This window comes from Nicotiana tomentosiformis, chromosome 6, assembly GCF_000390325.3.
Source record: "Nicotiana tomentosiformis chromosome 6, ASM39032v3, whole genome shotgun sequence".
Lineage (NCBI taxonomy): Eukaryota > Viridiplantae > Streptophyta > Magnoliopsida > Solanales > Solanaceae > Nicotiana > Nicotiana tomentosiformis.
Window position 1 is genome coordinate 6,304,726 of NC_090817.1, and position 27,754 is coordinate 6,332,479.

Sequence of the window (27,754 nt, forward strand, 5' to 3'; positions counted from 1 at the left end):
TTTCTTTGGATGTGTGAGAGTAAGGGGTGGTGGTGTTTCAACTTGTTTCCAATACACCGTCCCAAAAATGAATGTTACTTAGGTGCACAAGATATACATTGACCATTATGGAAGCTGGCTCAGTACACTCGCGAAAATGTGGATGCATGTGTCTTTGAGAATCAATACTCTTTTGTCAAGCTGAAGCTTATGCAATTGGCACTAAAGGTAGTTCTGCTATATTGTTAGTCTGTTACAATGTGCATGACTAAACATTTGTAAATTTTGTAGGTTCTACTTTGCAAGGATATGTATAACTATGATTGAAACTAGCAACGGTGTCATAAGCTTTTGCTTGTGGGACAAACAGTATCACTTTTGCTACAAAATTCCCCCGGCCAAAATAGAGTACTGGTCATTGTTGTTAACAGTTTTGACTGGAAGATCAGCTTTAAATCCGCATTCATTTATTTAAACGTTCAAGATATGATTAGTTTATCATTCATCAGATGAAGTCATAAATTCCTAATATATAGAGGAAAGAAAATCCCTTGCATAGGGAGCACTGTTGCAGGCTAAAAACCTTGATTTAAACTGGTGTTTCCGTTCATGTTTTGATGTAGAAACTATAAGATGAGCACAGAAATGATAGAAAGGCATGTAGGAGAGATATCTGGTTTGAGTTTTGAGATAAATGAGGCAACTGCAGTAAGTAGTAGCTGAGATAAGAATTTAGTTTGAGAATGTTCAAAAGAATAACTAGCTAGCTAGTTTCTTGCCACCTATAACCAAGATCGGGGAGCATCTGTTAAGAAGTCAAAAGGAGAAAAGCTCCTGGCCTCTGATACTTTTGCAGCTGTGGCTACTCGTTGCTGCATTGCTTGACAATCGATAATTGGCTTACTTTACTAAGATGCTTCTTACATCAAGCAACCCAATCATTAAACATAATGACCATAAATATCTAAATAACTTGTCCCTATACGGTTATCTGTGGGCACTACAAATGCTAGCTAAACTGATTTTCTGGCTTTCTACTATTCTTGTTTTACCACTACAAGTGATCTTATTTAGAACCCTTTATTCTGATGAGATATAAGAGAGCATCAACTCACTTGTCAAACCAAGATCTTGCTAAAAGTAGTGGAGAACCCCAGCTAAAACAGTTTTAAGCATTATTTTGGCTATAATGAACACATTTAGAGAGGGACAGCGCATCTGCAATCATTCTTCTTGCTCTTATGGTCACTATCATCAATATTGTTATTAAAGGATGAGTTGTTTCCTTTTTCAAATAACTCGCTTGTATAGATAAGAAAAATATATCTTAATTAAGCACTATTAGCAAAAGAAGCACAAGCTAAAACTTACCTTCTGACAGCACAACAGGGATATGCAAAATTCAAAAGCAACGGCTATTTTTATCATTACCGTTATGATGTAGATTCTGGCAAGTATTATTGAGGATTGGACCCCTTTATAGAATGGTCACACATATAGAATAAAGGATGAAACTTTGTCTGAGTTTTTCTTATCCAGAATATTCATCTTGTCTGGTTAAAAATGGTGATTAGGATTCCTCCTTATCAAATCCTATGTCAACACGCGAGCTTCTGCGCTTAGGTGGAATCAGCTACAGTTTCCATGTCAGCATTCACGGTCCCAATAACTGGTCAAGCGACTTCAACTCATTGTCAATCTCGGATTACTCTTGATTTGCTTCACTATGAAAACCATGTTATGTGTTTGTATGAGAGGCCTGGATTTTTTTCTGTGACTCATCAATGACCATAGATTGTGTAATATTCACTCATTTCTTGCCACTTATAACTGTGCGGAGAGTTTGTCAATTCTTGGATCTTTGCTTGAAAACTCTTACCAATGCATAATAAACTATCCCTTTAGTAAGGGAGCTCAGATATTAGCATTCTCCTTTTATGGCTTTTGAACCAAGGAAAAGTTATAGTATAACCTTACAATCCTTTTCCTTTTATGAAAAGAGAGAGATCACTAAACTGATTATTGTCAAAGATGGTTAACCTTATAACTTATCATAAAAACAATTACAGGGCTTCAAAGTCATAAAGTTCAAATCTTGTGCCATGCATCACATTCAGAATCTTCAGAGAATTGATGAAAAACAAAGGTAAACGTCGTGTGATTGTATACCTTAATACATTGTCTCAGGTACCAGTCAAGAAAGAGGTATTTCTCTTAAAATTGATATATTAAATACTGTCAGGAATAATGCAACTCTCATGTTTTGTTCCGAATTAATGTATCACCTGTCTGTACCGATAAAAGCTGTTAACATTCTTAGCAATCTATTTGGTGAAACTAAGGACTGGTCTGATAATATCTAGAGTGCTCTGATTTCTAACACATGCATGACTAAACAGGAGATGAAAAGAAGTCCACTTTTGAATTATTAAGAAGAATATTACACAATAAGAATAATAGGACTTGAATTTGCATTATGAGGGAATTGATTCCTTGGTGGTAAACTTTGTCACAGTTTTTGCCCCTTTAGAACCTGAACCATTTTCCACCTGAACGACGTTAGCCTTCGTGTCAGGCAGTTGCTTGCATTGGCAATGTGGATTACACACACTAATCTAATGTGTAAGCGTGAGAATCCAAATCATCTCAAGGGTCCATCTATCTTAGCAAGATCACGCGGTAAAATAACCCCACCTTTCACATAACATCTTCCCCTCATAACACCTACTAGAAATGGATACAGAACAAAGAATAATATTTTGAGGAGCTCCTTTTTAGTAGAATAATGGACAGTCGAACAGGTAAGGAGGGGCATTATTGGACTTCTGCAAGAAAATATGCTTCACATGCATGAATATGACAGTTGACAACTTTAGAGAGCCATACCTCTACAGTCAATAAGGAAGGAAAGTAGTTGGTTTATCCAACTCTTTTTTGGAAAATTTGCGCTATCTTGTGGAATCTCATTTAAGGAAACTGTTTGAAGTCACAAAACAGATCAAAAAGTAAACTTTGGGCCCCAAACAATGAGGTCTTCCAACTATATATACCTCCCCAAACCATTCATCAAAATTACCACTTACAGCAAACCATTTCTTGAGCTTCAAGTTTACGTCTAGTTGAGAAGTTCAAGTCTTCAAATTATCAAGGTGAGGCATCGATGATTTAGTTTCCTTTTGTGGTTCATTTCATTATTCTTCCAGCTTCTACACAAAAAAGGAAGAAAAATACAATAACTTTAGTCTTGAGTCCAAGTTTTTCAAACAAACTAGGCCCTTAAATACAAGATTAATGTGCTGCGAAATTTTTTCCTAGAATGAAATAACTGTTCATGTGTAAGCAATGCAGTTCTAGCATATAGAACTGAGACCTTGTTGACTATAACCATGTATAGAATGAGGCCTCAAAGATGGATAACCAATAAGATTTAATGGCCTATTTTACTTCCCATATGAAAATTTGTTCTCATCATATTTTCAAGTTCAATTTCAGGTAGACATAAAATGAGCAGTGGAGATTGGATGTGTGCTGCATGCCAACACATAAATTTCAAGAAACGGGATGCATGCCAACGATGCAGCTGTCCTAAATATGCAACGCCGGCTGATGTTGCCATGTATGGACTAAACAAAGCAGAAGTCTTAGCTGGAGACTGGTATTGCAGTGCGATGAACTGTGGTTCTCACAACTATGCGAGTCGAACAAACTGCTATAGATGTGGTGCCTTAAGAAGTGATTATTACGCTGTTGGGGCAGGAGTGATGGCATCAGCAGGTTATGGATATGATGCAAGTGCTATTCCTGGTTGGAAGAGTGGTGATTGGATTTGCAGCAGGTCAGTTCATATTTACACATTTCATTTCCCATGCAGTTCACTTACTCTATAACAACAACTACGCCTCAATCCCGAGCAAGATAGGCTTAACTGTATGAATCCTAAAGGTTAATGTCTCTCCTTTTAATCTCATCTCTGTCCAATACTGCAACAACACCATCACTACTGTCCAATATCGCTCTAGTTAAACTCATCTCAAACCAACAATATACAAAATAAAATTAAAAAATACTAGAAGTTTACTATATTTTCTACTGGCATATAAATCTCTGATAAGACTAGGACTCCTAGAAAACATTGTATTATGAGGAATCATCACAAGATTGACTAGTTTTACGCTAACTGTTAGCCTGCCGCAATTCTCCTCCTTTTACTACTGATATGTGCAGGTGACATACTATAGTTGGGATTTTAACTAACATAACTTCCTTGATCGACAGAATTGGATGTGGTATGCACAACTATGCAAGCAGAGAAGAATGTTATAAATGCAAGATTCCTAGGGATTTTTGTGAGACATCTTCCATGCGATTCTGATACTTCCTATCAATATTTTACTTTCCAACACCATTGTTTATTTACTAACATCTGTTAATTTCTCTGTTTTTTAGGAGGTGATCTGAGAGAAAGTGGATTATATTGAGGGATGCGGCGACATTAAGTTATTACTGAAGATTTACCAGAAATCATAACCTTCAATGACCTTTCTTCTTTTCCTTTTAGTTTTTCTTTTCTTGTTTAGTAGTTTCCTTGTAGTTGCTCAAAGAAGGGTTTGTAAGTCTAACTGCATTGTAACTTTACAAAGTGTTCAATGAATGAAATCCCTTCAGATTTCGCATTCTTTCTGTCTTTCAAGTTTCAACAACTGCATTTGTAGGGGTGGTCCAATAAAATAATTTTATGTATCCAATGGAAGGAATTGCTAGCGTAGGCTCGGGCCTTATATGTGTAAGAAAAGAATAAAAGAAAGTATATATATAAAGAACCAGACCTACTGACTCTAAATCCTAAATACAGTGCTGTGGACTGTGGCTAGTGGCTTAGGTGAGTCTTCCCAACTTACTTTAAACAACACTTGTCACACCTCCTTTTTCTCTATAGGGATAGGGGATAAGGGAGTTTTTTTCAATTTAAGTGACATTATTCGAATTGAGATTATTTTTATTTTTTTAAAAGTCGTCACTTGGAATATTTAGGGTGTTCCAAGTCACCGGTTTATTTTAAATCCCAAATCGAGTAAATTTGACTCGGTTTATGTTCCGCAAACACAGAAGACCAGGTAAGAAATTTTGTTAATCCGGGAGAAGGTGCCAGACACTCGCGAATTTCATGATTTTAGCACGGTCGCTTTAATCATACCTGGTTTAATTAGATTGTTTTATCACGTATTTTAAAACCTAAGTGCATTTTACCTTTTACCGCTTTTAATTATGGCGTTTATGGATTTAATCTTTGAAACAGACTACATGTGTGTAAGTCTGCTTCGTTTGGGGCACTAAAATCATGTCACGCGAACGTGTACACAATTAATTGTGCTTTATTAATTTAAGATTGTTTGGTCGAAGTTGCGCGAACGCATACCTCGATTTAATTTTGGATATCGGGATCACGTCACGCGGACATGTACGCATTCACGATAGTAGTTTAAAATCCGTGCCTAAAGCATTTCTACGAGTGTTTAATTAAGTCATTTTATTTACTAAGATTGTTTGACCATGATCACACGAACATGTACCTTGGTTTGTTTTTGGCATCACAACTATGTCACGCGTGCGTGTACATGATTGTAATAATTAAGTTGATTATAAATACCTTGAGTTATGCTTATGTCTCTAAACTAAATATTCTATGTCATATGGCTAAGTGTAAAGGTTTAATACTAGGTGATATATTTGTTTGTATTAGATGGGGGCAGCCTATGTATTATCTGTCAAACAGGCCCAGATTTAAAGTTTGAGGCCCGATGAGGATTGAGTCCAAATGAATTTTAGCCCAAGACATATATTTTCGTTATTGGGCTTAGCTAATGGATTCAGTTCAAAAGGATTTGGGCTTGTTTGAATCTAATTGACTGCCCAATGCATATTTTAAGGCAGCTAAATGAATTCAATCCAAACGATTTGGGCCTAGTGATCATGGAGTCCAAATGACTCTGGCCCAATACTATGTTGTTAAGCAATCAATCAATTAAACACATTTAATTCAGAAAGATCTAGGGCTAATGATGAGTCCAAATGACTGTGACTTAATGTTCAATTTTATAGACAACTAAATAAAATTAACTAAAGGCATTTGGGCTTGGTGATAATGAGCCCATGTGACTTTGGCCCAACTCAATGTTATTAAGCATTCAATCAATTAAACACATTTAATTCAGAAAGATCTGGGCCTGATGATGAGTCCAAATGACTCTGGCCCAATGTTCATTTTTATGGACAACTAAATAAAATTAACTAAAGATATTTGGGCCTGGTGATAATGAGTCCATGTGACTCTGGCCCAGTGCATAATTGTGTGAATGAGTTTGAAATTAAAATTTATAACAACAATTATCAGATTTTACTTATATTTTGTTTATCTTTTAAAACAGAAAACTAAAAAGGGTCTGGGGACACGAACCAAAATTAAAATTGGATAATTTCCTATTAATTGCTTAAATCTCCTATTTCTTATATTAACTTATGTTAAAGTGATAAGTTTTAAAACTCATTTGCATTTGAAAATCTTAAAGTGTAAAGGCCTTTAATCAACTCATTTTTATTAGCCAAAGACCCAGAATACAATCTTATGGACCCAATTGATTTGGGCCTGAATTCGTACCTTGATTACTGTTAGGTTGCTTGTAAAATCCAGCTTTTTATGATTTTAAACTAATAGCATTGGAATTACTATATTTTAATTGTTTAATAACATAGTAAAGCTACTAACTAACGCATTGCATGAGAGGATATAATATAAAACAAAACTAAATTATTACATCTCACTAACATGGACAGTGATAACAAATCTGTCTACTACTAATCTAACAAATTTTCTAGAAAAAAGAAAGATTTTCTCTTTTTAACTATTCGAACGTACCAATCTTATGACTACATGAAGCTTTAAATAGATTTTATAATTTTTTCAGAACCCTTTAAAATGAAGCTAATATAACTTAAATTGCCTAAAACAGTGTAAATAATTAACTCTACATGCTTTCATACACAACTCTCAACCAAACAACTTCAAACAATATGATTCATGCAGTGCTCAGATGAAGTAGAAATTCTTGATAACCAGCAAAAATAAAACTTTACATTGTTAAAAGAAAATACCTTGATAGCAGCAAGCAAACTACAGATAAGAAAATAAGTATCTGAAAGCTTGAAGTAAAACAGCAGCAATAAAACCCAATAGAATAAGAAGACGACCAGATTTTTAAAAATAGGAAAGGAATGTATATTTTTGATTCTCAAAGATCAAGGTTGATTTTCAAAAGTTTTTCTTTTGAAAGAGAGCAAAATCTTAAGGCAGTCTATATGTGTCCATAATGTGTCTTCATATCCTTTTCTAATGAAGAAAGAGGAGTGTATTATATAGAGTGAGAGAGTGAAAAGGATGAGAATTAGGTACAAAAGAATCTGCTAGAATTCCTTATAAATTAGGAAAATGACATCTTTCTCAACAGAAATGGACAGTTGTCCAATTTTTAGTACCTTTCTTATCTCAGAAAAGGGACAAGTGTCTAATTTTTGGATATTTTTGAATCTTATCCCTATTTTCCTACTCAACATTGGGACAGTTGTCCCTATTCTAGAAGTTTCTAATATTTTCTAAATAATTTTCAGAATTAGCATTCCAAAACTGACCCTTAAGGGTCTTGGAATTACCTCAGAACCAGATTGGTTCTGGGCCTGAGTCGGGTGACTCTCGGCCGAAGGACTTTAGGATCTTAAGCTTTTACAAAGTTATGGGCCTGTCTAAATAGACAGGCCCAATTTATGAGCCAAATAGAACGGGTCACTTCAGTGAGGCCCAGTTCTTAACCAAACCAAATAACAGTAAAAATAAATAAAAAAGAACGAAAATTAATTTAATAAAAATAAATAACACAGCAGTAATACTAAAAATAAACTCAGAACTAATAAAGATAAAAAATAAATAATAAAAAAACAGAAAGCAAAAAAGGATACAAAACAGTAACAACACAGAATAAAACGCGTAATAATATAAAAATTAAGGAAAATAAAATATATCTAAGCACTGATTTTATATATATATATATATATATATATATATATATATATATATATATATATTAAGTTTGTTTAATTTAAACGATTTAAACAGAAAATCAGACAGTAATAAATAAAATAAAATAAAGAAAGAAGAACAATAATCGACACAAAATATAAAGATGAAAAACAGGAAATAACATAAAATATACCAAAAAATAATAGATCTAATCGCTAAAAACCCTCATGCCAAGACTCCCATCTGGGATCTGAAATCCTTGATGGGAGATCTTGGCAGGAGGATTATTAAACGGACTAGGTTGGATTTAGGGTTTTGAAAAATAAATCTAGGGTTTTGGAGACCCTAGATCTAAGATCTATGATTATTGGTGGGGTTTTGGGGGATTTGGTTGGTAAGGTGAGGTTCAGGGAGGTGAGGAGAGTGTATAGGGTAAGTTTGGGTGGCTTTGGAGGTCCACCGCCGCCGTAGGGTGATTTCCGGCGGCGGCGTGGGAGGAGCGTTTTGGGGAGGCTAGGGTTTGGTTAGAGAGAGGTGAGAGACGGAGTCGTCTCTAGGGTTAGAGAGAGAGATGTGAGAGAGGGGGGAGACGAAATGAGGGGGTAGGAGAGGGTTTGGACACTTATATATTAAGTGACAGGCGAGTTCCGAGCCGTTGGATCTTGTGAAGATCAACGACCAGGATCGCCTGGCATTTAGACGACGTCGTTTGGATTAGTATAGGGCTGGGCAGATTCTGGGTATTGGGCTCGGGTATTTTGGGCTAAATTTTGGGGATTGTGCTAGGTTTTACACTGGCCCAGTCCGATTTTAGGCTAATTAAACTCTATTTTATTTAATTAACTTTTAAAAATCTATTTAATTTAAACAAATCCTAAATTAAGTGCTAAATTATCTTAATTTATAAAATTAAACCAACTATCTATTTGTATTATTTACATAATTAGTTAATCTTCAATTATTAAACGAAAAAATTACTAATTTTAACACTAAAACTAAAAATGTCAAAAATAAAACATTTTATGTGATTTTCTTCTAATAATATGATCAAATTATGTAATTAAATACTAAATTTAATTAAAACCTAATAATGCTATATGATGAGGATTTAAATATTTTTGTTGTTTTCTATGATTTCAAAAATGCTAAAAATAGATGAGAAATGCAACTAAATGCAAATAATTTCTAATAATTAACAAAAATCCTAAAAAGAAATCTAAAAAAATAAATATGAATAATTTATTTATTAATTTTGTAGGAGTATTTTGGTAGGGTAAAAATTACATGCTCACAGATGTCCCTCTTTGCTCGGAAACACGAAGAGTTTTCGGGCAAAGACAAAGTGAGCATTCATGGACCAATTTTACCCGTTTTGATACTCCATGGGAAACGTTTTGAAAATGTTTGACCGAACCTTGCTTCAAAGATTGCCTACATATCCTTGGCTATAAAGGAATCAGGTTAGTGTAGTTCTGAAGGTTTTGGTAGCTGGGACTACCGGAAAACTATGATTTCACTATTGTTGTTGCTGTTACTGTTGTTGAACTCCTTATTACACCAAAGTAAAAAATGAAGAAAGCTAACTAAGCCTATCAACTACGAGTTACAAGATTCCTATCTGTAAATTTTTTGAAGTTTTGACTTGAGTCTTGGCTGGCTCTTTATGCAGACTCTAATCTGAATCTTGATGCTTATTAGCTGTAGGTGCTGGTTCAATCTTCTTCATCTTTTCGGATCAAGATGGGATATGCAAAACTTGGGACTTCAATCTCGTCTTGAGCAGCCCATACCTTCTCTGCTTCTGTACTTTGGGTTTTTCTTTTTCTTTTTTTCTTTATTATGGATTGACGTCTTCTTTTGGTCGTCTCAAACCCAGTACTTTAAGGTATAACCTGCTCAGGAATCAAAACAAACGAACGAAATTTTCTGCCCTAGTTTTCACTAGGAAAATTTCGTGAGTTATTGTAACAAAATTCTATACTACTTCATTATCGAAAGCGATAAAAACATTGGAATAGTGTACCCGGAGTAAATGTAGACTAGGGAGTGGAGACCCTATGCCTAAAAGTAAAATAAACTAGGGATTGGAGACCTTATGTTAGGAAAAATCACCAGGTTATGCTGGTATCAACTAGGGAGTGGGACCCTATGTTGGCATTAACTAAGGAGTGGGGACCCTATGTCGAAAAATCATCAGGTTATACTGGCATCAAATAGGGAGTGGAGACCCTATGTTGGAAAGTCATCAGGTTATGCTGGCATCAACTAGGGAGTGGAGACCCTATGTTGGAAAGTCATCAGGTTATGCTGGCATCAACTAGGGAGTGGAACCCTATGTTGGAAAGTCATCAGGTTATGCTGGCATCAACTAGGGAGTGGGACCCTATGTTGGAAAATCATCAGGTTATGCTGGCATCAATAAGGGAGTGGAAACCCTATGTTAGAAAGTCATCAGGTTATGCTGGCATCAACTAGGGAGTGGGGCCCTATGTTGGAAAGTCATCAGGTTATGCTGGCATCAACTAGGGAGTGGAGACCCTATGTTGGAAAGTCATCAGGTTATGCCGGTATCAACTAGGGAGTGGAGACCCTATGTTGGAAAGTCATCAGGTTATGCCGGCATCAACTAGGGAGTGGGACCCTATGTTGGAAAGTCATCAGGTTATGCTAGCATCAACTAGGGAGTGGAGACCCTATGTTGGAAAGTCATCAGGTTATGCTGGCATCAACTATGGAGTGGGACCCTATGTTGGAAAGTCATCAGGTTATGTTGGCATCAACTAGGGAGTGGAGACCCTATGTTGGAAAGTCATCAGGTTATGTTGGCATTAACTACGGAGTGGAGACCCTATGTTAGAAAGTCATCAGGTTATGCTTGCATCAACTAGGGAGTGGAACCCTATGTTGGAAAGTCATCAGGTTATGCTGGCATCAACTGGGGAGTGAGACCCTATGTTGGAAAGTCATCAGGTTATGCTGGCATCATCAACTAGGGAGTGGAGACCCTATGTTGGAAAGTCATCAGGTTATGCTGGCATCAACTAGGGAGTGGAACCCTATGTTGGAAAGTCATCAGGTTATGCTGGCATCAACTGGGGAGTGAGACCCTATGTTGGAAAGTCATCAGGTTATGCTGGCATCAACTAGGGAGTGGAGACCCTATGTTGGAAAGTTATCAGGTTATGCTGGTATCAACTAGAGAGTGGGGACCCTATGTTGGAAAAGACGCAGCTGAGGATCAGAGACCGTAGCTTTGAATTATTTTCAACATTATTTCTTCTTTTCTTCTTTTATTTTTTAGAGGATGAGTGAATGCGGGAAAGAAATTTGGGGAAGACTTCCCTTTTGAAGTTGTTGTTGCAAAGCTTGTTTCCAGCCCTTGCGCAGTTTTCCTTTTGGTTGCCCCTACTTTTTGCAAGGTTGCTTTCGGGTTTCACCTGTTTCCTGTTTTCTTCAACAAAGAACAATTTGTCAGTTTGAAACGGTGGTTGGTTTTATGGCCTTGATTATTTGGTCACTCGATCTTGGCCCGTCTTTTGGACGAAGATTTTGATTGCTTGCTGGCTCACTGGGGATTGGTTTCATTTCTAACCCTGGAGATCTTGACTTTTCCAAAATCTTATCAAGACGGTTAATCACGTGGGACTTAACCTTCGTTAACTTTATTTTTCCCTTGTGGCACTTTGACTTTAATCCCTTTCCTTTTGGGAATTCTTGATTTCGAAGTATCAGCTATCATGGCCGGTCGAGGTCGACTCGATGCGCCTGCCGAGGCTGGACGCTTTTTGCATACTAGCTTGTATCAAATGAGAACCTTATAGATCGGTCTTTCCATCCTTTTTTTGTCTCAATTTAGAATAGAATTAGACCAAAAGGGATTGAAAGAAAATAAACAACGGAATGGATAAATGAATTTAGACAAGAGGTATCCCTTTCGAGGAAAGGAAAGAATGACTTATCTGGAGTGTATGCGGACTTCAATGAAAATGACATGCCTCTTGGACTGGATGCCCGATCTGTGCGAACCGTCCAACTCTCAGAAATCCACCATAACTTATACCTCAAGATTGAGAAACCTTGCCCAGGACTATGTCTATGTCAGCGACCAATTATCCTTTTTTCGATCAGTGGTGCCCTTTGCGGGTTTTCACCAGCTAACCTCTCTCATTTCTCTTCTCACCATCGCCTTGTAGTACTCTTTGTGAGTTTTCACTAACGAGGCTCTCTCATTTTCAATTTCTTTGCTTACCATCGCCTCATGGTGCCCGTATGGGTTTTCACCGATAAGACTCTCTCATTTTATTTCTCTCGTTTGGTTGTATCAGATCTGAGTAACTGTATCCTCCAATTTAGGACATCTTTACCGATTGATCGGAAGGACTTGAATAGGATTTGGGAAGAATTTGAATTGAATTACAACTTTGGAACCTTTCAGGCAAAAGCGTCGCCAAACCATTATAAATTCTGCCCCAGTTTCATCTTCGGGGGAATTTGGATTTTTATTTTGGTGTGACTAAACCCCAGAGTAAGGCTGCCTACGTATCCTTTTGGAATCAAGTCGAATGTAGTTCAAGGAAATATTTTGTTTTTGTTTCGTTTTTGTTTTGATTGATTGATTTGATTTTTTTTATTTTTTACTTTTTTAATAATTGAACTTTCAGGTTCCAAGGAGGGTGATCAAAGAAGAGTAACCGGCTCAAAGGGTTTACAAAAAATTGATAGTGTTTGGGTAGCGAGAATGAAAGCCTTAGTCATCCCAACTGGAGAGTGTTAAGAACTTGAAAGGGATTAAACATAATACCTTTTGACCGCATCCGCATTGACAGCTGTTTTGGGGTCATTTCCTTCAATATCTCCCAAGTACAATGCACCTTTTGGCAGCAGTTTTCTTATAATGTATGGACCTTTCCAATTCGGAGCAAACTTGCCTTTTGCTTCTTCATGATGCGGGAGAATACGTCTTAGAACGAGTTGCCCCACTATGAAGTTTCTAGGCCGCACTTTCTTGTTGTAAGCACGAGCCATTCTTTGTTGGTATAACTGCCCGCGACAAACTGCGGCCACTCGCTTTTCGTCAATCATAGTTAATTGTTCCAGCTGAATCTTGACCCATTCATCATCCTCGATCTCAGCTTCAACAATGATTCGAAAAGAGGGAATTTCAACTTCTGCAGGTATTACAGCTTCAGTGCCATAGACCAATAAGTAAGGCGTGGCCCCAACCGATGTGCGCACGATTGTGTGATATCCTAATAATGCGAAAGGAAGCTTCTCATACCGTTGCCTAGAACTTTGGATCATTTTCCTGAGGATCTTCTTGATGTTTTTGTTTGCCGCTTCAACGACACCATTGGCTTTAGGTCGGTAAGAGGTAGAATTACGATGCATAATTTTAAACTGTTCGCATACCTCCCTCATCAAATAACTGTTCAGATTTGCGGCATTGTTAGTAATGATAGTTTTCGGAATACCAAAGCGACAGATAATGTTAGAATGTACGAAGTCCACCATTACTTTCTTGGTGATGGCTTTAAAAGTGACCGCTTTGACCCATTTTGTGAAGTAATCAATGGCAATCAAGATGAATCTGTGCCCATTTAAGGCTTTCGGCTCGATCGGCCTAATGACATCCATACCCCAAGTAACAAACGGCCAAGGTGCTGACATAGGATGCAACTCTGAAGGAGGTGCATGAATCAGGTCACCGTGTATCTGACACTGATGGCACTTCTGGACAAAACTGAAGCAATCCTTTTCCATGGTCATCCAGTAATAACCTACCCGCAGGATTTTTTTTGCCAGGACATATCCATTCATGTGGGGCCCGCATACTCCTGAATACACTTTGTTCATAATCTTTTCCGCTTCTTTGGCATCTACACACCTTAAAAGATTCAGATATGGAGTTCTCTTATACAACACTTCTCTACTTAAGAAGAAACTGCTGGCAAGCCTTCTAATGGTTCTCTTTTGGTCTCTATTGGCCTACTCAGGGTATTCCTTTGTTTTCAAGAACCTTTTAATATCATGATACCATGGTTGGACATCTGATTCTACTTCAACCGTGTTGCAATAACCATGTCTTTCTCGGATTTGAATCTCCAACGAGTCAATATGGACATTGCCCGAATATGGCAGCATTGCAGCTAAGGTAGCTAATGCGTCCGCTAACTCATTGTGAAATTGAGGAATATACCTGAATTCAAAGGATTTGAACCATTTGCTAAGATCTTCCACATGCTGTCTATATGGGATAAGCTTGATATCTTGAGTTTCCCATTTGCCTTGTGCTTGCCGAATGATCGAATCAGAATCTCACATGATTAATAATTCTTCTATATCCATCTCAATTGCCATGTTCATGCCCATGATACAAGTTTCGTATTAAGCGGTGTTATTCGTACAGAAGAACCGAAGCCAGGTTCTGGCCGGATAGTGCTGACCAGTAGGCAAAATCAAAATTGCCCCAATCCCGACACCTTTTGTATTTACAGCTTCATCAAAGAACATTTTCCAAGCATTTGTGTGCTCTAGAATTATTTCAACTGAGTTTACTTCCTCATCCGGAAAGTAAGTGCTTAGGGGTTGGTATTCATCATCAACCTGGTTCTCAGCTAAATGATCGGCTAAGGCTTGGGCTTTCATGGCTGTGTGGGTGACATAGACAATGTCAAACTCAGTGAGCAGGATCTGCCATTTTGCCAACCTTCCCGTAGGCATTGGTTTCTGGAATATGTACTTCAGGGGATCCATTCTGGTTATGAGATATGTGGTATAAGCCAACAAATAATGTCTAAGCTTTTGAGCGACCCAAGTTAAAGCACAACAAGTTCTTTCCAACAAAGTGTACTTGGCTTCATAACCAGTAAATTTCTTTCTCAAATAGTATATGGCTTGATCTTTCTTCCCGGTCGCATCATGTTGTCCGAGGACACAACCAAAAGAATTCTCTAGAACAATTTAAGTACAAGATCAAAGGTCTTCCAGGCTCAGCGGAACCAACACCGGCGGATTTGACAAATATTCTTTGATTTTGTCAAAAGCTTCTTGACACTTATCTGTCCTTTTATTCGTTGCATCTTTCTTTAGCAGCTTAAATATGGGCTCACACGTGGTAGTAAGCTGAGCGATAAACCTACTAATATAATTCAACCTTCCCAGCAAGTTCATGAACTCTTTCTTGGTTTTCGGAGGTGGCAGATCTCGGATATATTTTATCTTTGTTGGATCCAACTCAATACCCCTCCGACTGACTATAAACCCCAAAAGCTTCCCAGATGGAACTCCAAATGCACATTTTATCCAGATTCAATTTCAAATCATACCTGCACAGGCACTCAAAGAACTTTCTCAAATCCTTCACATGGTCTCCCTGCATTTTGGACTTAATGATCACGTCATCCACATACACCTCAATTTCCCGGTGCATCGGTTCATGAAAAATGGCAGTCATAGCCCTCATGTAAGTTGTCCCGGCATTCTTCAGACTGAATGGCATGACCCTGTAACAGTAAGTCCCCCATGGTGTGGTGAAAGCTGTCTTTTATGCATCTTTTTCATCCATCAGGACTTGGTGATACCCAGCATAACAATCCACAAAAGATTGTATCTCATGTTTGGCACAATTGTCGATAAGAATGTGGATGTTTGGTAACGGTAAGTTGTCCTTGGGGCTTGCTTTGTTCAAATCCCTGTAATCAACACATACTCGGATCTTCCCGTCCTTCTTTGGTACTGGGACTATATTGGCCAACCATGTGGTGTATCAGACTACTCGGATCATTAATCTTATCGCAACCTCTTCTTTAATCTTATCGCTGATAACTATTTTGAACTTTATTTACTTTTATTGGATAGGTGGACAACCGGGATAAGTTGGCAACTTGTGTACCACTAGATCGACACTTAGCCTTGGCATATCGTCACAAGACCATGCAAACACGTCTTTAAATTCAAACAAAAGTTGGATCAATGCATCTCTAGTTTTTTCCTCGGATTGAATACTTATCATGGTCTCCTTGACCTCTTCTGAACTGCCCAAATTAACTGGCTTGGTTTTATTTAGGGTTGGCTTAGGCGTATTCTCAAATTGTTCCAATTCTCGATTTATTTTGCTAAAAGCCTCATCTTTATCATATTTTGGTTCTTGATTCATTATTTCACAGTTAGACAGTGTTTTTGGATCTGGGCATGAAGTCTGCAACCATGTTATGTTATTTAAGTCCGCATTATTAGAACTAAAAAGAGAAAGAAAAGAAAAATAGCAAAATTAGAAAGAATAACAGGGAAAGATTCACAGACGATGAAATATTGATTTCATTTCATTGAATTTGAAGATAGGATGGTTTACATCGGAATTTAAAAAGACAACAAAACTAAAAGCATTCGAGTTACACCCTGAAATAACTCGGAATGTAGAAAAGATGGCAAGACTAAACTACCGGGATTCCCGCCTGACTGGGAATGGAGTAGCCTACCAGTTTTGCAATTTAGCATTGGTCCACAGGTATTGCACACAGCAGTGCTCGAGCCTTCGCCCGGTTGGACCAAGTGGACTTCGTAGATAATTTTCCTCATTGCTTCACATCCTCAACTTCATCGGTCGTGAAGGCCTCTTCTTCTTCTTCTATATATCTTGGCTTAACAAATGATTTGGCGAGGTGCGGGATTAGCTGAGGCAAAACCCACCCATCTTTCTTACATTTATCGGCCCATTTTTTGTCGGCATCGGTGGCTTGGAAACCTATGCCAAAGAATTTCTTATTGGCAGCCAAGGTGACGGGTTCTGTGATGCCCTGTAAGGATACCCCGAGCCCTTTTCCAGGCTTGTACCCATGTTTGATCATTTTGCTAGCGACCATGATTGATGCGCTTGATAACAAGGTTGAGGACATGGGGTTCCTTCCTCGCACTGGTCGGCGAGCACAATTTCAAAGGCTTGGTAGACGATGTGTTCGCTTCCCTCTCTTGCCTCGAGGTATGTGACTGAGGATCCCTGTAGATTGACTGTTCATCTTCTCTATGGACCACTATTTCTTGGTTCTCATGTTCGAACTTGACCATTTGATGGAGAGTAGAGAGCAAGACTTCTGCTGCATGGATCCATGGTCTTCCTAACAGAAAGTTATAGGAAGTGTCCATGTCCAGAACTTGGAATGTTACTTCAAAATCTACGGGCCAATGGTTAGGATTAAGTCAATCTCCCTTATCGTGTCCCTCTTGACACCATCGAAAGCACGCACGCAAACATTGTTTGGTTTGATCTTTTCAGTCCCAATTTTCATCCTCTGCAATGTTGATAGAGGGCAAATATCGACTTTGGACCCGCCGTCCAATATGATCCTTTTCACATAATATCCCTCACACTTGAAAGTCAAGTGAAGGGCATTGTTGTGGGCGGCTCCTTCAGGAGGCAAGTCTTTTCGGCTAAAGGAGATTCGGTTGACCTCAAAATATCGCTCTGCCATTCATTCTAACTGTTCAACTGTGGTCTCAATTGGAACATACACCTCATTTAGCGTCTTTAGAAGCACCTTTTGGTGTTCGTTTGAGCTCATCAGTAGAGACAAGAGTGAAACCTGGGAGGGGGCTTTTCTCAGTTCATCAATTACAGCATACTCCGAGGCTTTCATCTTCCGTAAGAATTACTCCGCTTCTTCAGAAATTACAGGCTTTTTGAGGGGGAAATGCTTCTGCTTGGTTTTGTTCAATTCTTCTGGGTTATGATACTTCCCAGATTAGTTTGTTTCATTAACTTCCCCTTTAAATTCCTTCCCTTTATATGTGACAATTATCTTATTGTAGTTCCAAGGGACGATAGTGGTGTCTTTTATTGGATTTTGTGGCATGCGGCTAATGGTTAAAGGCTCATCCAGCCTAGGTGGAATGACTGGCCTCCGTGCCACGTAAGTCCCTTTTGGTACATACATTTTTGGTAGATTTGGTATGGTTTTCCTCTGCTTTAATCTCTTGGGAGGGCTTAAAATGAGTTGTCCCTTTCTGGGGGCTCTTGGGACGTAGAGAATGGCCTTTGGCAGGTGTTGCCCCTGTCTTTGCTTCCTCGTCCTTTTCTTTATTTTGGGGAGTGGAATTCATCTTTTTCTCATCCCTGACCTGTTTTGCCACTGCTTTAGTTTTCTTCTCTGAATCAGCAATGGCAATAATCGCTTTTAATGCGGGGTCGAATTCTTTGTCTTCACAGATCATCCCGATGACCGGCCTGTTGTTGTGGGCCGGTAACGGGTTGTTAGTTACATTAGGGACTTCCTCGTCCCTTAACACTACCCGCTTTTGTTCTATCAGATTCTCGACTGCTCTCTTAAGGGTCCAAAAAGCTTCAGTGTCATGCCCTTCCGTCCCTGAGTGGTAAGCGCACCTGGTACTTCGCCTGTAGGATGGAGATTCCGGGTTCTGTCTATTCAGAGGTACAGGCTGTAACATGCCTATTTGGTCTAATTTTGGGAAGAGGCTGGAGTAAGATTCACCGATGGGGGTGAAGTCAGTTTTCCTGGGTGGTTCACGGGGAAGGGTGTTATATTGGTAATTATTCTGTGGTGGACGGGGATTATACGGAGCTTGGTGAGGAGGGTTGTTTCTTGGAGGTAGAGCTCTGTTTTGGTTGTAATGCTGTTATGGCCTGGTGTATGGTTGGGCATTCATTACTGCATAAGGATGAGGGGCCATAACATAGGCTGCATCCTGGTGGGGGTAATAATGTTGCGGGACCCTGGAAGACGGACCGGAATAATCCCGGGGTCGCCGAGAATTTCTTAAGCTTGAAGCCATCATGGCTCCCTCTTCTTTTTTCTTTCGGTTGGTCAAACCTCCCGAGCCGCTCTGAATGGCTTGGGAAGTGGCTCTTAAAGCTGATTGACTTAAGATGCGGCCTGTTTTTAGGCCATTTTCTACCATTTCTCTAATTTTAATGGCCTCCGCGAACGGTTTGACCATGGCAGATATCATGTTTTGGAAATAATCGGCATCTTAGGCCTTTAAGAAGACACTGACCATCTCGGTCTCATCCATCGGGGGTTTTACTCTGGCCGCTTGTTCACTCCATTTGATAGCGTATTCTCGGAAGCTTTCCAAAGCTTTCTTTTTGAGGTTGGATAAAAAATTTCTGTCTGGAGCTATGTCCACATTGTATTGGAATTGCCTTATGAAATCCCGATCTAGGTCATCCCATATATGCCAACAGGAGATGTTTTGGTCCATATACCACTCAGAAGCAATTCAGGTGAGGCTTTCTCCGAAATAGGCCATTAATAGCTCCTCTTTTCCACTGGCACCCCTCAGTTGGTTACAATATCGCTTTAAATGAGCAGTCGGGTCTCCATGCCCGTCATATCTTTTGAACTTTGGTGTTTTGAAGCCGATGGGTAAATGCACGTGAGGAAACATGCACAGATCCGCATATGAAATGCTCTTCTGGCCACACAGGCCCTGCATGTTCTTGAGGCTTTGTTCGATGCTTTTCATTTTTCGTGCTATCTCTTCTTGTTCAGGATTCCTCACGACTTTCTCATGTTCTACGGGAGACTCAAATTGTGGGTGCTGAGGATAGGAATTTGGGGTAACCCGAGTGGTGTCCAATTGGAATTGGGGAGCTTGGAAAGTAAAAGTTGATGGTTCAAAGGTTTGTCAAGGCAGTGTTGGTTGTGCCATGCTAGAGGCTGGTGGTGCTGTGAACACTATAGATGATATTGCTGAAGATGGTGCCTGGGGGCGAACCTCAGAAGGCATACCAGCGAAGTTGGTTGACATGGTGGGGTACCCAAACGAGATGAATGGGTTGGTCACTGGGATAGGGACATTGGTGGTTCCTCCCGTCCTGGGGAGCAATTCACGAAATCTAGGGATAGTACTGGGTGGTTCCCTGCCGTTGGACCATGCGTCCCATATTTCTAGCATACGACATCGTAGCCTTATATTTTCTTCAGCAGCTGCTGACTCTGACTGCGGGATAACCGATACCGGGATATCCTCGGGCTCAATGATGGGTAGATGACTTTCTGAGGTCATGGCCATACTTCCTTTAGATCTCATAAAATAGGGTGTGAAGCCATATTACCACCACAAAACCAACCACCTAAAAATAGAACCTATTCTTTTAGAGCACACACAACAAACCGGTTAGTTTGAGACATTTAACACATAGGGAATTGCATATTGGGCGATGCAATGCACCTAAACAGTTAAACATTTTCCTAAATATTTTGCAACGGCTGTGTGTTTCATCCCGGCTTTATTGTCTCTCTTTTTTTTTCTTAATTACTTTATTTAGGGTTATGAACAAATCCTACATGTATTGCCTACGTATCATGACGCCGCATGAATCAGATCATTAAGTAGTTCAGGGGATAAGTATGAAGTAACAAAGCACATTGTTTTTTTCATTTCATTAACAAAGATATCTCTTTTATTTGGTTTTTCATTACAGGGAATTAGAGAACTAATGACTATAAAGAAAAACAATACAGACTCAAAATAAATGACAAACCAATTTTGAACAAAACTCTAGAAAGCAGTAAAGTACAGACTCGAAAATTGGAAAGTCAAAAGTACATGAGAGCCTCTACTGGTCTTCTTGGAGCCTGTGGGGCATTAGCTGGTCTTTGCGCGGGCCTTCACGCAATATCTTCTTGAAGATGGTCTAAGTTATCCATTGCCTGGTAGACGAAGGTCATCATAGAAGCGAAAAACATGGACCTAGTCATGTCTTCACACTCATGACATTTTATCACGACATAATCAGCTATCTCCTTAATCCTGGTTCTGATAACTCCTTTCTCTTGAAGTAGACGCCCAATTTGCTACGCCCGAGCCTCCAACACTTGTGCGTTGGTATTGTTTTGGTCCTGTAGCTGTTGCACGCTTTCTTCTAGTTGGCAAATTAGTGCGTAGCAGTGCTCCTTTTTGTCTTAAAATCTTTGGTTTGCTGGACCATTTCATTCCCAAGGGAAAAAAACTTTTCCTTTAGAATTGTTATTTCTTTGCCATATTTTTGTCTCAAATGGTGGGCCTGTTCTTCTGCTCCTTTGGCCAACTTTGTTTGAGCATTTAGCAAATCTTTTTCGGCCTTTATCAAGTCAGCTGCATAGTTGTGTACCTTCATTATTAAGTTATTGATGATTTTTTCATCTCTCTCGCTCCTTACAAGAGTTTCGATGGCTATCCTCATGTCCCGGAGTTGGGCTCGGAGTGCCTCGTTCTCTCGGGTCAATTTTCTCTTTTTACCTTCGGTTACCTGTGCCTGTAAGTCATTGTCGAATGCGAGGTTCCTCAACTTTTCCTCTAAGGCATGGATGGTGGCTTTATATTTCTTTTCCTTTTCTCCCCAAGCCAAACGTTCTCGGACTTTGTCATCAAAAGCTTGAACATGAGGCCTCTTGGCGGGCCTTTCTGGCTCGGTCTCCGGTTCCTCATCAATGCAATTCCTTTTTTCGAACCATGCGGCATAGCCCAGATTTACTTCGCCTTTGGCAAGATCAGGCACTTGGGTGTCCTCTTTTAAGTATCGACACCCATTCCAAATTTGTTGAATTAAAGCTTCGGGAAGTGGGGCTTCGGGATGTAGCTCAATAACTTGGACACTCAAGTCTTCATCCTCAGGAACTACTTGATACCTTCCCAATTGTCTTAGAACCCTTTGCAACGCATATGGTTGGACACTTCTCAAGCCCATCAATAGCAAATAATTTTTTGTGGCTATCATGTATATGACTTCCCTCACTGGGAGCCATCCTAAAGTCCACTCAATCTGATTCGCCTTTAAAGTTCTCAAGTGGGCGATCCAAGCTTCAACCCCTTCTAGAGAGTTATAATCTTTTACCCTCTCCTCATAACTCTTAATGAAGTTGCTCTTTCTTGGGCCGTAACTTATAAATTTCGGATAATGGCGAAGATATTCAATTAACCACATTTGTAGAAGGATATTGCAACCTTCAAAGAATGTCGCCCCAGCCTTACACTGGGTTAATATCTGATAGATATCCGACAATATAAGTGGAGCAAGTGTGTGATCTTCTTTGGCAGTTAGGACTTGTGCAATTCTAGCCATACAGATATCTATTGTTCCTTTTTCATTTGGGAAGACCATGATGCCTAGGAGTGCCACTATGAAAGCAAAGCGATGATGAGTTTTCCAAGTATTTTTACTTTGCTTGTTGTTCAACCCTTTCATACGTTTCAAACCCATTTGGATGTCCATACCTGGAGTACAGGAAGTAGAAAGAGCAGCATCCATCGTTTACATTGTTCTTCTTTATTTGTTTTTTGATGTTCAAGATATCAAAGAACCGACGCATAGAGGGAGGCCTTAGGAATATAAGTTGTTGTTTTCTTAAGTCCCGGCCGAAATCAATATATCCGGCTATTTCCTCCAGAATGGGAGTGAGCTCAAAGTCCGAGAAGTGAAAGACATTGTGAACGGGATCCCAGAAGGGCACTAAAGCCTTTATTAGATAATTCTGAGGCTTGACTTTCATAATATCCGTGAGAGCACCCAAATGTTCTACTACCCAGTCTTGACCATCTTTACCCAAGTCATACCATCACATTTGAAGCTGCAGTGGAGCCTGCTCTATAACATTTAACGGCGGGTTCTGGACAGTGTTTATTTTGTACATGTGAATGGTTAGGGTTGATTCTAGTTCAAAAGACAGACTAGCGGATTCTTTTGCAAAAATCAGTTCTCAATTTTTCAAAGGGAAATCACCTGAAGGTGGCTATTTGTGCAGCATTGGCCAAAATGGTCATCTTTGCAATAATGGCCCCTTCCTACTTTCAAATAAAATTTTGAGGCCGGGGTAAGGCACTTTATGGGAAAAAGTGATGCCTTATTGACAGACATGTACGTTCTTGGCGAGAATAGACCTTCGACAATTTAAAGGTATTCTAAGGCTATTCCGGCACAAATGGCGCAGGACTTGGCCGAAGCTGGGTCGGTTTTATTTTTTGACCAATGGACATACTTTATTTATTTGGTTAGAAAATTGGGGTCGACACCGATGAGGTTTGCCTACGTATCTCACATCCGGTGAGAATCAGGCCCGCATAGTTCGGTCAGTTTTGACATCATTGGAAAAGCATGATATTGACTTACTTTGAAATGCATTTTCTTTTTCTCTCTCTTTTTCAAAATATTTTGGCAGAGTTTCGAGGCATTTTCAAATACCGGAATTTTCAGAACTGGGTGAATTTTCTATCCTACCTCACTCTTGGTTTTTCTGTTGTTTTTATTTTCTTAACCGGTCAACAAACAAACCGAAAAAAATAAATGCGCACATAGCACGTAAGATGCATCAGGATGGTCTTTTATTTCGGGTACACTTGTCCTAGACGGACCCAACCCCTGTGTTGAGTCCCCAAAAGTCAAATGCACATGATGCAAACAAACGTTCCTACTAGGGATCCAGCATGAGGCTATGTTATTCTAGGTTTAAACCTGGGGTGTGTTCTAGACATGGCTCACCCAAGCGGACAGCTTGAGCCAAGGTGGGAGCGATGTACCGGGAGCACGAAAGTCTATCCGGCCTAGTGGCTGATCCATCCTCGTTCTATTTGGTACGATCTCTAACATAAAATTGGGCCACGCATACGTATGCACTATATTTTAGAAGACTCAAAAAGGAGGTGTAAGAAGACAGTAATAAAGTTCAAATAATCTCAAAGCGGTAAATGAGCGGCAATTAGCACATTAGGCCCACAAATACAGTATTATCAATAATGAATAAAGCCAAGTACAAATTACATTACAAGCTCGAATTCTGGAACCCTGAACCAGAGATTTTGGGTTCGATCCCCAGCAGAGTCGCCAGAACTGTCACACCTCCTTTTTTCCGATAGGGATAGGGGATAAGGGAATTTTTCTAATTTAAGTGACATTATTCGAATTGAGATTATTTTTATTTTTTTCAGAGTCGCCACTTGGAATATTTAGGGTGTTCCAAGTCACCGATTTATTTTAAATCCCAAATTGAGGAAATTTGACTCGGTTTATGGTCCGCGGACATAGAAAATCGAGTAAGGAATTCTATTAACTCGGGAGAAGGTGTCAGGCACTCCCGAATTCCGTAGTTTTAGCACGATCTCTTTAATCATATATGACTTAATTAGATTGTTTAATCACATATTTTAAAACCTAAGTATATTTTACCTTTTACCACTTTTAATTATGACATTTATCGATTTAATCTTTGAAACAGACTACATGTGTGTAAGTCTGCTTTGTTTGGGGCACTAAAATCATGTCACGTGAACGAGTACACAATTAATTGTGCTTTATTAATTTAAGATTGTTTGGCTGAAGTTGCGTGAACGCATACCTCGATTAATTTTGGATATCGGGATCACGTCACGTGGCATGTACGCATTCACGATAGTAGTTTAAAATCCGCGCCTAAAGCATTTTTACGAGTGTTTAATTAAGGCATTTTATTTACTAAGATTGTTTGACCATGGTCACGCGAACATGTACCTTAGTTTGTTTTTGGCATCACAACTATGTCACGCGTGCGTGTACATAATTGTAATAATTAAGTTGATTATAAATACCTTAAGTTATGCTTATGTCTCTAAACTAAATACTCTATGTCATATGGCTAAGTGTAAATGTTTAATACTAGGTGATATGATTGTTTGCATTAGATGGGGGCAGCCTATGTATTATCTGTCAAGAGGTCCCCGATTTAAAGTTTGAGGTCTGATAAGGATTGAGTCCAAATGAACTCTAACCCAAGACATATATTTTCGTTAATGGGCCTAGCTAATGGATTCAGTTCAAAAGGATTTGGGCCTGCTTGAGTCTAATTGACTCTGGCCCAATGCATATTTTAAGGCAGCTAAATGAATTCAGTCCAAACGATTTGGGCCTAGTGATCATGGAGTCCAAATAACTCTGGCCCAATACCATGTTGTTAAGCAATCAATCAATTAAACATATTTAATTCAGAAAGATTTGGGCCTGATGATGAGTCCAAATGACTCTGGCCTAATGTTCATTTTTATGGACAACTAAATGAAATTAACTAAAGACATTTGGGCCTGGTGATAATGAGTCCATGTGACTCTGGCCCAACTCAATGTTATTAACCATTCAATCAATTAAACATATTTAATTTAGAAATATCTGGGTCTTATGATGAGTCCAAATGACTCTGGCCCAATATTAATTTTTATGGACAACTAAATAAAATTAACTAAAGACATTTGGGCCTAGTGATAATGAGTTCATGTGACTCTGGCCAGTGTATATTTGTGTGAATGAGTTTGAAATTAAAATTTATAACAACAATTATCAGATTTTACCTATATTTTGTTTATCTTTTAAAACAGAAAACTAAAAAGGGTCTGGGGACACGAACCAAAATTAAAATTGGATAATTTTCTTTTGATTGCTTAGATCTCCTATTTCTTATATTAACATAGTGATAAGTTTTAAAACTCATTTGCATTTGAAAATCTTAAAGTGTAAAGGTCTTTAATCAACTCATTTTTATTAGCCAAAGACCCAGAGTACAATCTCATGGACCCAATTGATTTGGGTCTGAATTCGTGCCCTAATTACTGTTAGGTTGCTTGTAAAATCTAGCTTTTTATGATTTTTAACTAATAGCATTGGAATTACTATATTTTAATTATTTAATGACATAGTAAAGCTACTAACTAACGCATTGTATGAGAGGATATAATATAAAACAGAACTAAATTATTACATCTCACTAACATGGAAAGTGATAACAAATCTGCCTACTACTAATCTAACAAATTTTCTAGGAAAAAGAATGCTATCTTGTTTTTACTATTCGAACATACCGATCTTATGACTACATGAAGCTTTAAACATATTTTATAATTTTTTCAGAATCCTTTAACATGAAGCTAACATAACTTAAATTGCCTAAAACAGTATAAATAATTAACTCTACATACTTTCATACATAACTCTCAACCAAACAACTTCAAACAACATGATTCATGCAGTGCTCAGATGAAGTAGAAATTTTTGATAACCAGCAAAAATAAAACTTTACATTGTTAAAAGAAAATACCTTGATAGCAGCAAGCAAACAACATTTAAGAAAATAAGTCTCTAAAAGCTTGAAGTAAAGCAGCAGCAATGAAACCGAGTAGAATAAGAAGACGACCAGATTTTTAAAAATAGGAAAGGAATGTATATTTTTTATTCTAAAAGATCAAGGTTGATTTTCAGAAGTTTTTCTTTTGAAAGAGAGGAAAATCTTAAGGCAGTCTATATGTGTCCATAATGTGTCTTCAGATCCTTTTCTAATGAAGAAAGAGGAGTGTATTATATTGAGTGAGGAAGTGAAAAAGGATGAGAATTAGGTACAAAAGAATCTGCCAGAATTCCCTCTAAATTACGAAAATGGCATCTTTCTTAACAGAAATGGACAATTGTCCAATTTCTAGTACTTTCCTTATCTCAGAAAAGGGACAAGTGCCCAATTTTTGGATATTTTTGGATCTTATCCCTATTTTCCTACTCAGCATTGGGACAGTTTTCCCTATTCTAAGAGTTTCAAGTATTTTTTGAATAATTTTCAAAATTAGGATTCCAAAACTGACCCTTAAGAGTCTTGGAATTATCTCAGAACTAGATTGGTTCTGGGCCTGAGTCAGGTGACTCGCGGCCTAAGGACCTTGGGCTCTTAAGCTTTTACAAAGCTATGGACCTGTTTATTCAGACAGGCCCAATTTATGAGCCAAGTAGAATGTGCCACTTCAGTGAGGCCCGGTTCTTAGCCAAACCAAACAACAGTAAAAATAAATAAAAAAGAACGGCAATTAATTTAACAAAAATAAATAACACACCAGTAATACTAAAAATAAACTTAGAACTAATAAAGATAAAAAAATAAATAATAAAAAAACAGAAAGCAAAAAAGGATACAAAACAGTAACAACACATAATAAAATGCGTAATAATATAAAAATTAAGAAAAACAGAATATATCTAAGCAGTGATTTTATATATATATATATATATATATATATATATATATATATATATATATATATATATATATATTTAAGTTTGTTTAATTTAAACGATTTAAAAAGAATATCAAACAGTAATAAATAAATAAAATAAAGAAAAAAGAACAGTAATCGACACAAAATATAAAGATGAAAAACAGGAAATAACATAAAATATACCAAAAATAAAATAGATCTAGCCGCTAAAAACCCTCATGCTAAGACTCCCATCTGGGATCTGAGATCCTTGATGGGAGATCTTGGCAGGAGAATTATTAAACGGATTAGGTTGGATTTAGGGTTTTGAAAAATAAATCTAGGGTTTCGGAGACCCTAGATCTAAGATCTATGATTATTGGTAGGGTTTTGGGGGATTTGGTTGGTAAGGTGAGGTTCAAAGAGGTGAGGGGAGTGTATAGGGTAAGTTTGAGTGGCTTTGGAGGTCCACCGCCGCCGTAGGGCAATTTTCGGCGGCGGCGTGGCAGGAGCGTATTGGGGCGGTTAGGGTTTGGTTAGAGAGAGGTGAGAGATGGATCGTCTCTAGGGTTAGAGAGAGGGGGGAGACGAAATGAGGGGGTAGGAGAGGGTTTGTACACTTATATGTTAAGTGACAAGTGAGTTCTGAGCCGTTGGATCTTGTGAAGATCAACGGCAAGGATCGCCTGGCATTTAAATGGCGTCGTTTAGATTAGTGTGGGGCTGGGCGGATTC

The 27,754-nt window shown here is 38.5% G+C and overlaps 2 protein-coding genes and 1 long non-coding RNA gene across 6 annotated transcripts in view; 2 read left to right on the forward strand and 1 right to left on the reverse strand.

Annotated features, from left to right (window-relative positions):
- Window positions 1-27,754, forward strand: part of LOC104120894 (uncharacterized) — a 119,087-nt gene that overhangs the window by 84,481 nt on the left and 6,852 nt on the right. The window contains exon 5 of one of the 3 annotated variants that reach the window (XM_070177071.1): window positions 4,426-4,652. The exons of the other annotated variants lie outside the window; for them this stretch is intronic. Within the exon in view, the coding sequence (XP_070033172.1) occupies window positions 4,426-4,457 (32 nt within the window). The 3' untranslated portion in view covers window positions 4,458-4,652. Of the gene's footprint in view, window positions 1-4,425; window positions 4,653-27,754 lie in introns of those variants that run through there. 3 annotated transcript variants of the gene reach the window in all.
- Window positions 1,374-7,390, reverse strand: LOC104111995 (uncharacterized). Its single transcript, XR_689885.4, has 2 exons — window positions 7,129-7,390; window positions 1,374-3,185 (listed from the first exon to the last, which is right to left on the reverse strand). It is a non-coding gene; the product is annotated as an uncharacterized lncRNA (long non-coding RNA).
- On the forward strand, window positions 3,038-4,652 carry LOC104111994 (uncharacterized). 2 transcript variants are annotated; one of them, XM_070177074.1, is made up of 3 exons: window positions 3,038-3,111; window positions 3,476-3,814; window positions 4,255-4,652. In XM_070177074.1, the coding sequence occupies exons 2-3, from the start codon at window positions 3,483-3,485 to the stop codon at window positions 4,349-4,351; spliced, it is 429 nt and encodes a 142-aa protein (XP_070033175.1). In that variant the 5' UTR covers window positions 3,038-3,111; window positions 3,476-3,482; the 3' UTR covers window positions 4,352-4,652. The 2 variants fall into 2 exon arrangements, with proteins under 2 accessions (XP_070033175.1, XP_033516096.1); XM_033660205.2 differs by having other exon boundaries at window positions 3,061-3,128; window positions 3,472-3,814.

Coding starts and splice junctions, on each gene's coding strand:
- LOC104111994 (XM_070177074.1), top strand. CDS start 3,483: ATGAGCAGTGGAGATTGGATGTGTGCTGCATGCCAACACATAAATTTC. Junction 3,815..4,254: donor GGTGATTGGATTTGCAGCAG/GTCAGTTCATAT, acceptor CTTGATCGACAG/AATTGGATGTGGTATGCACA.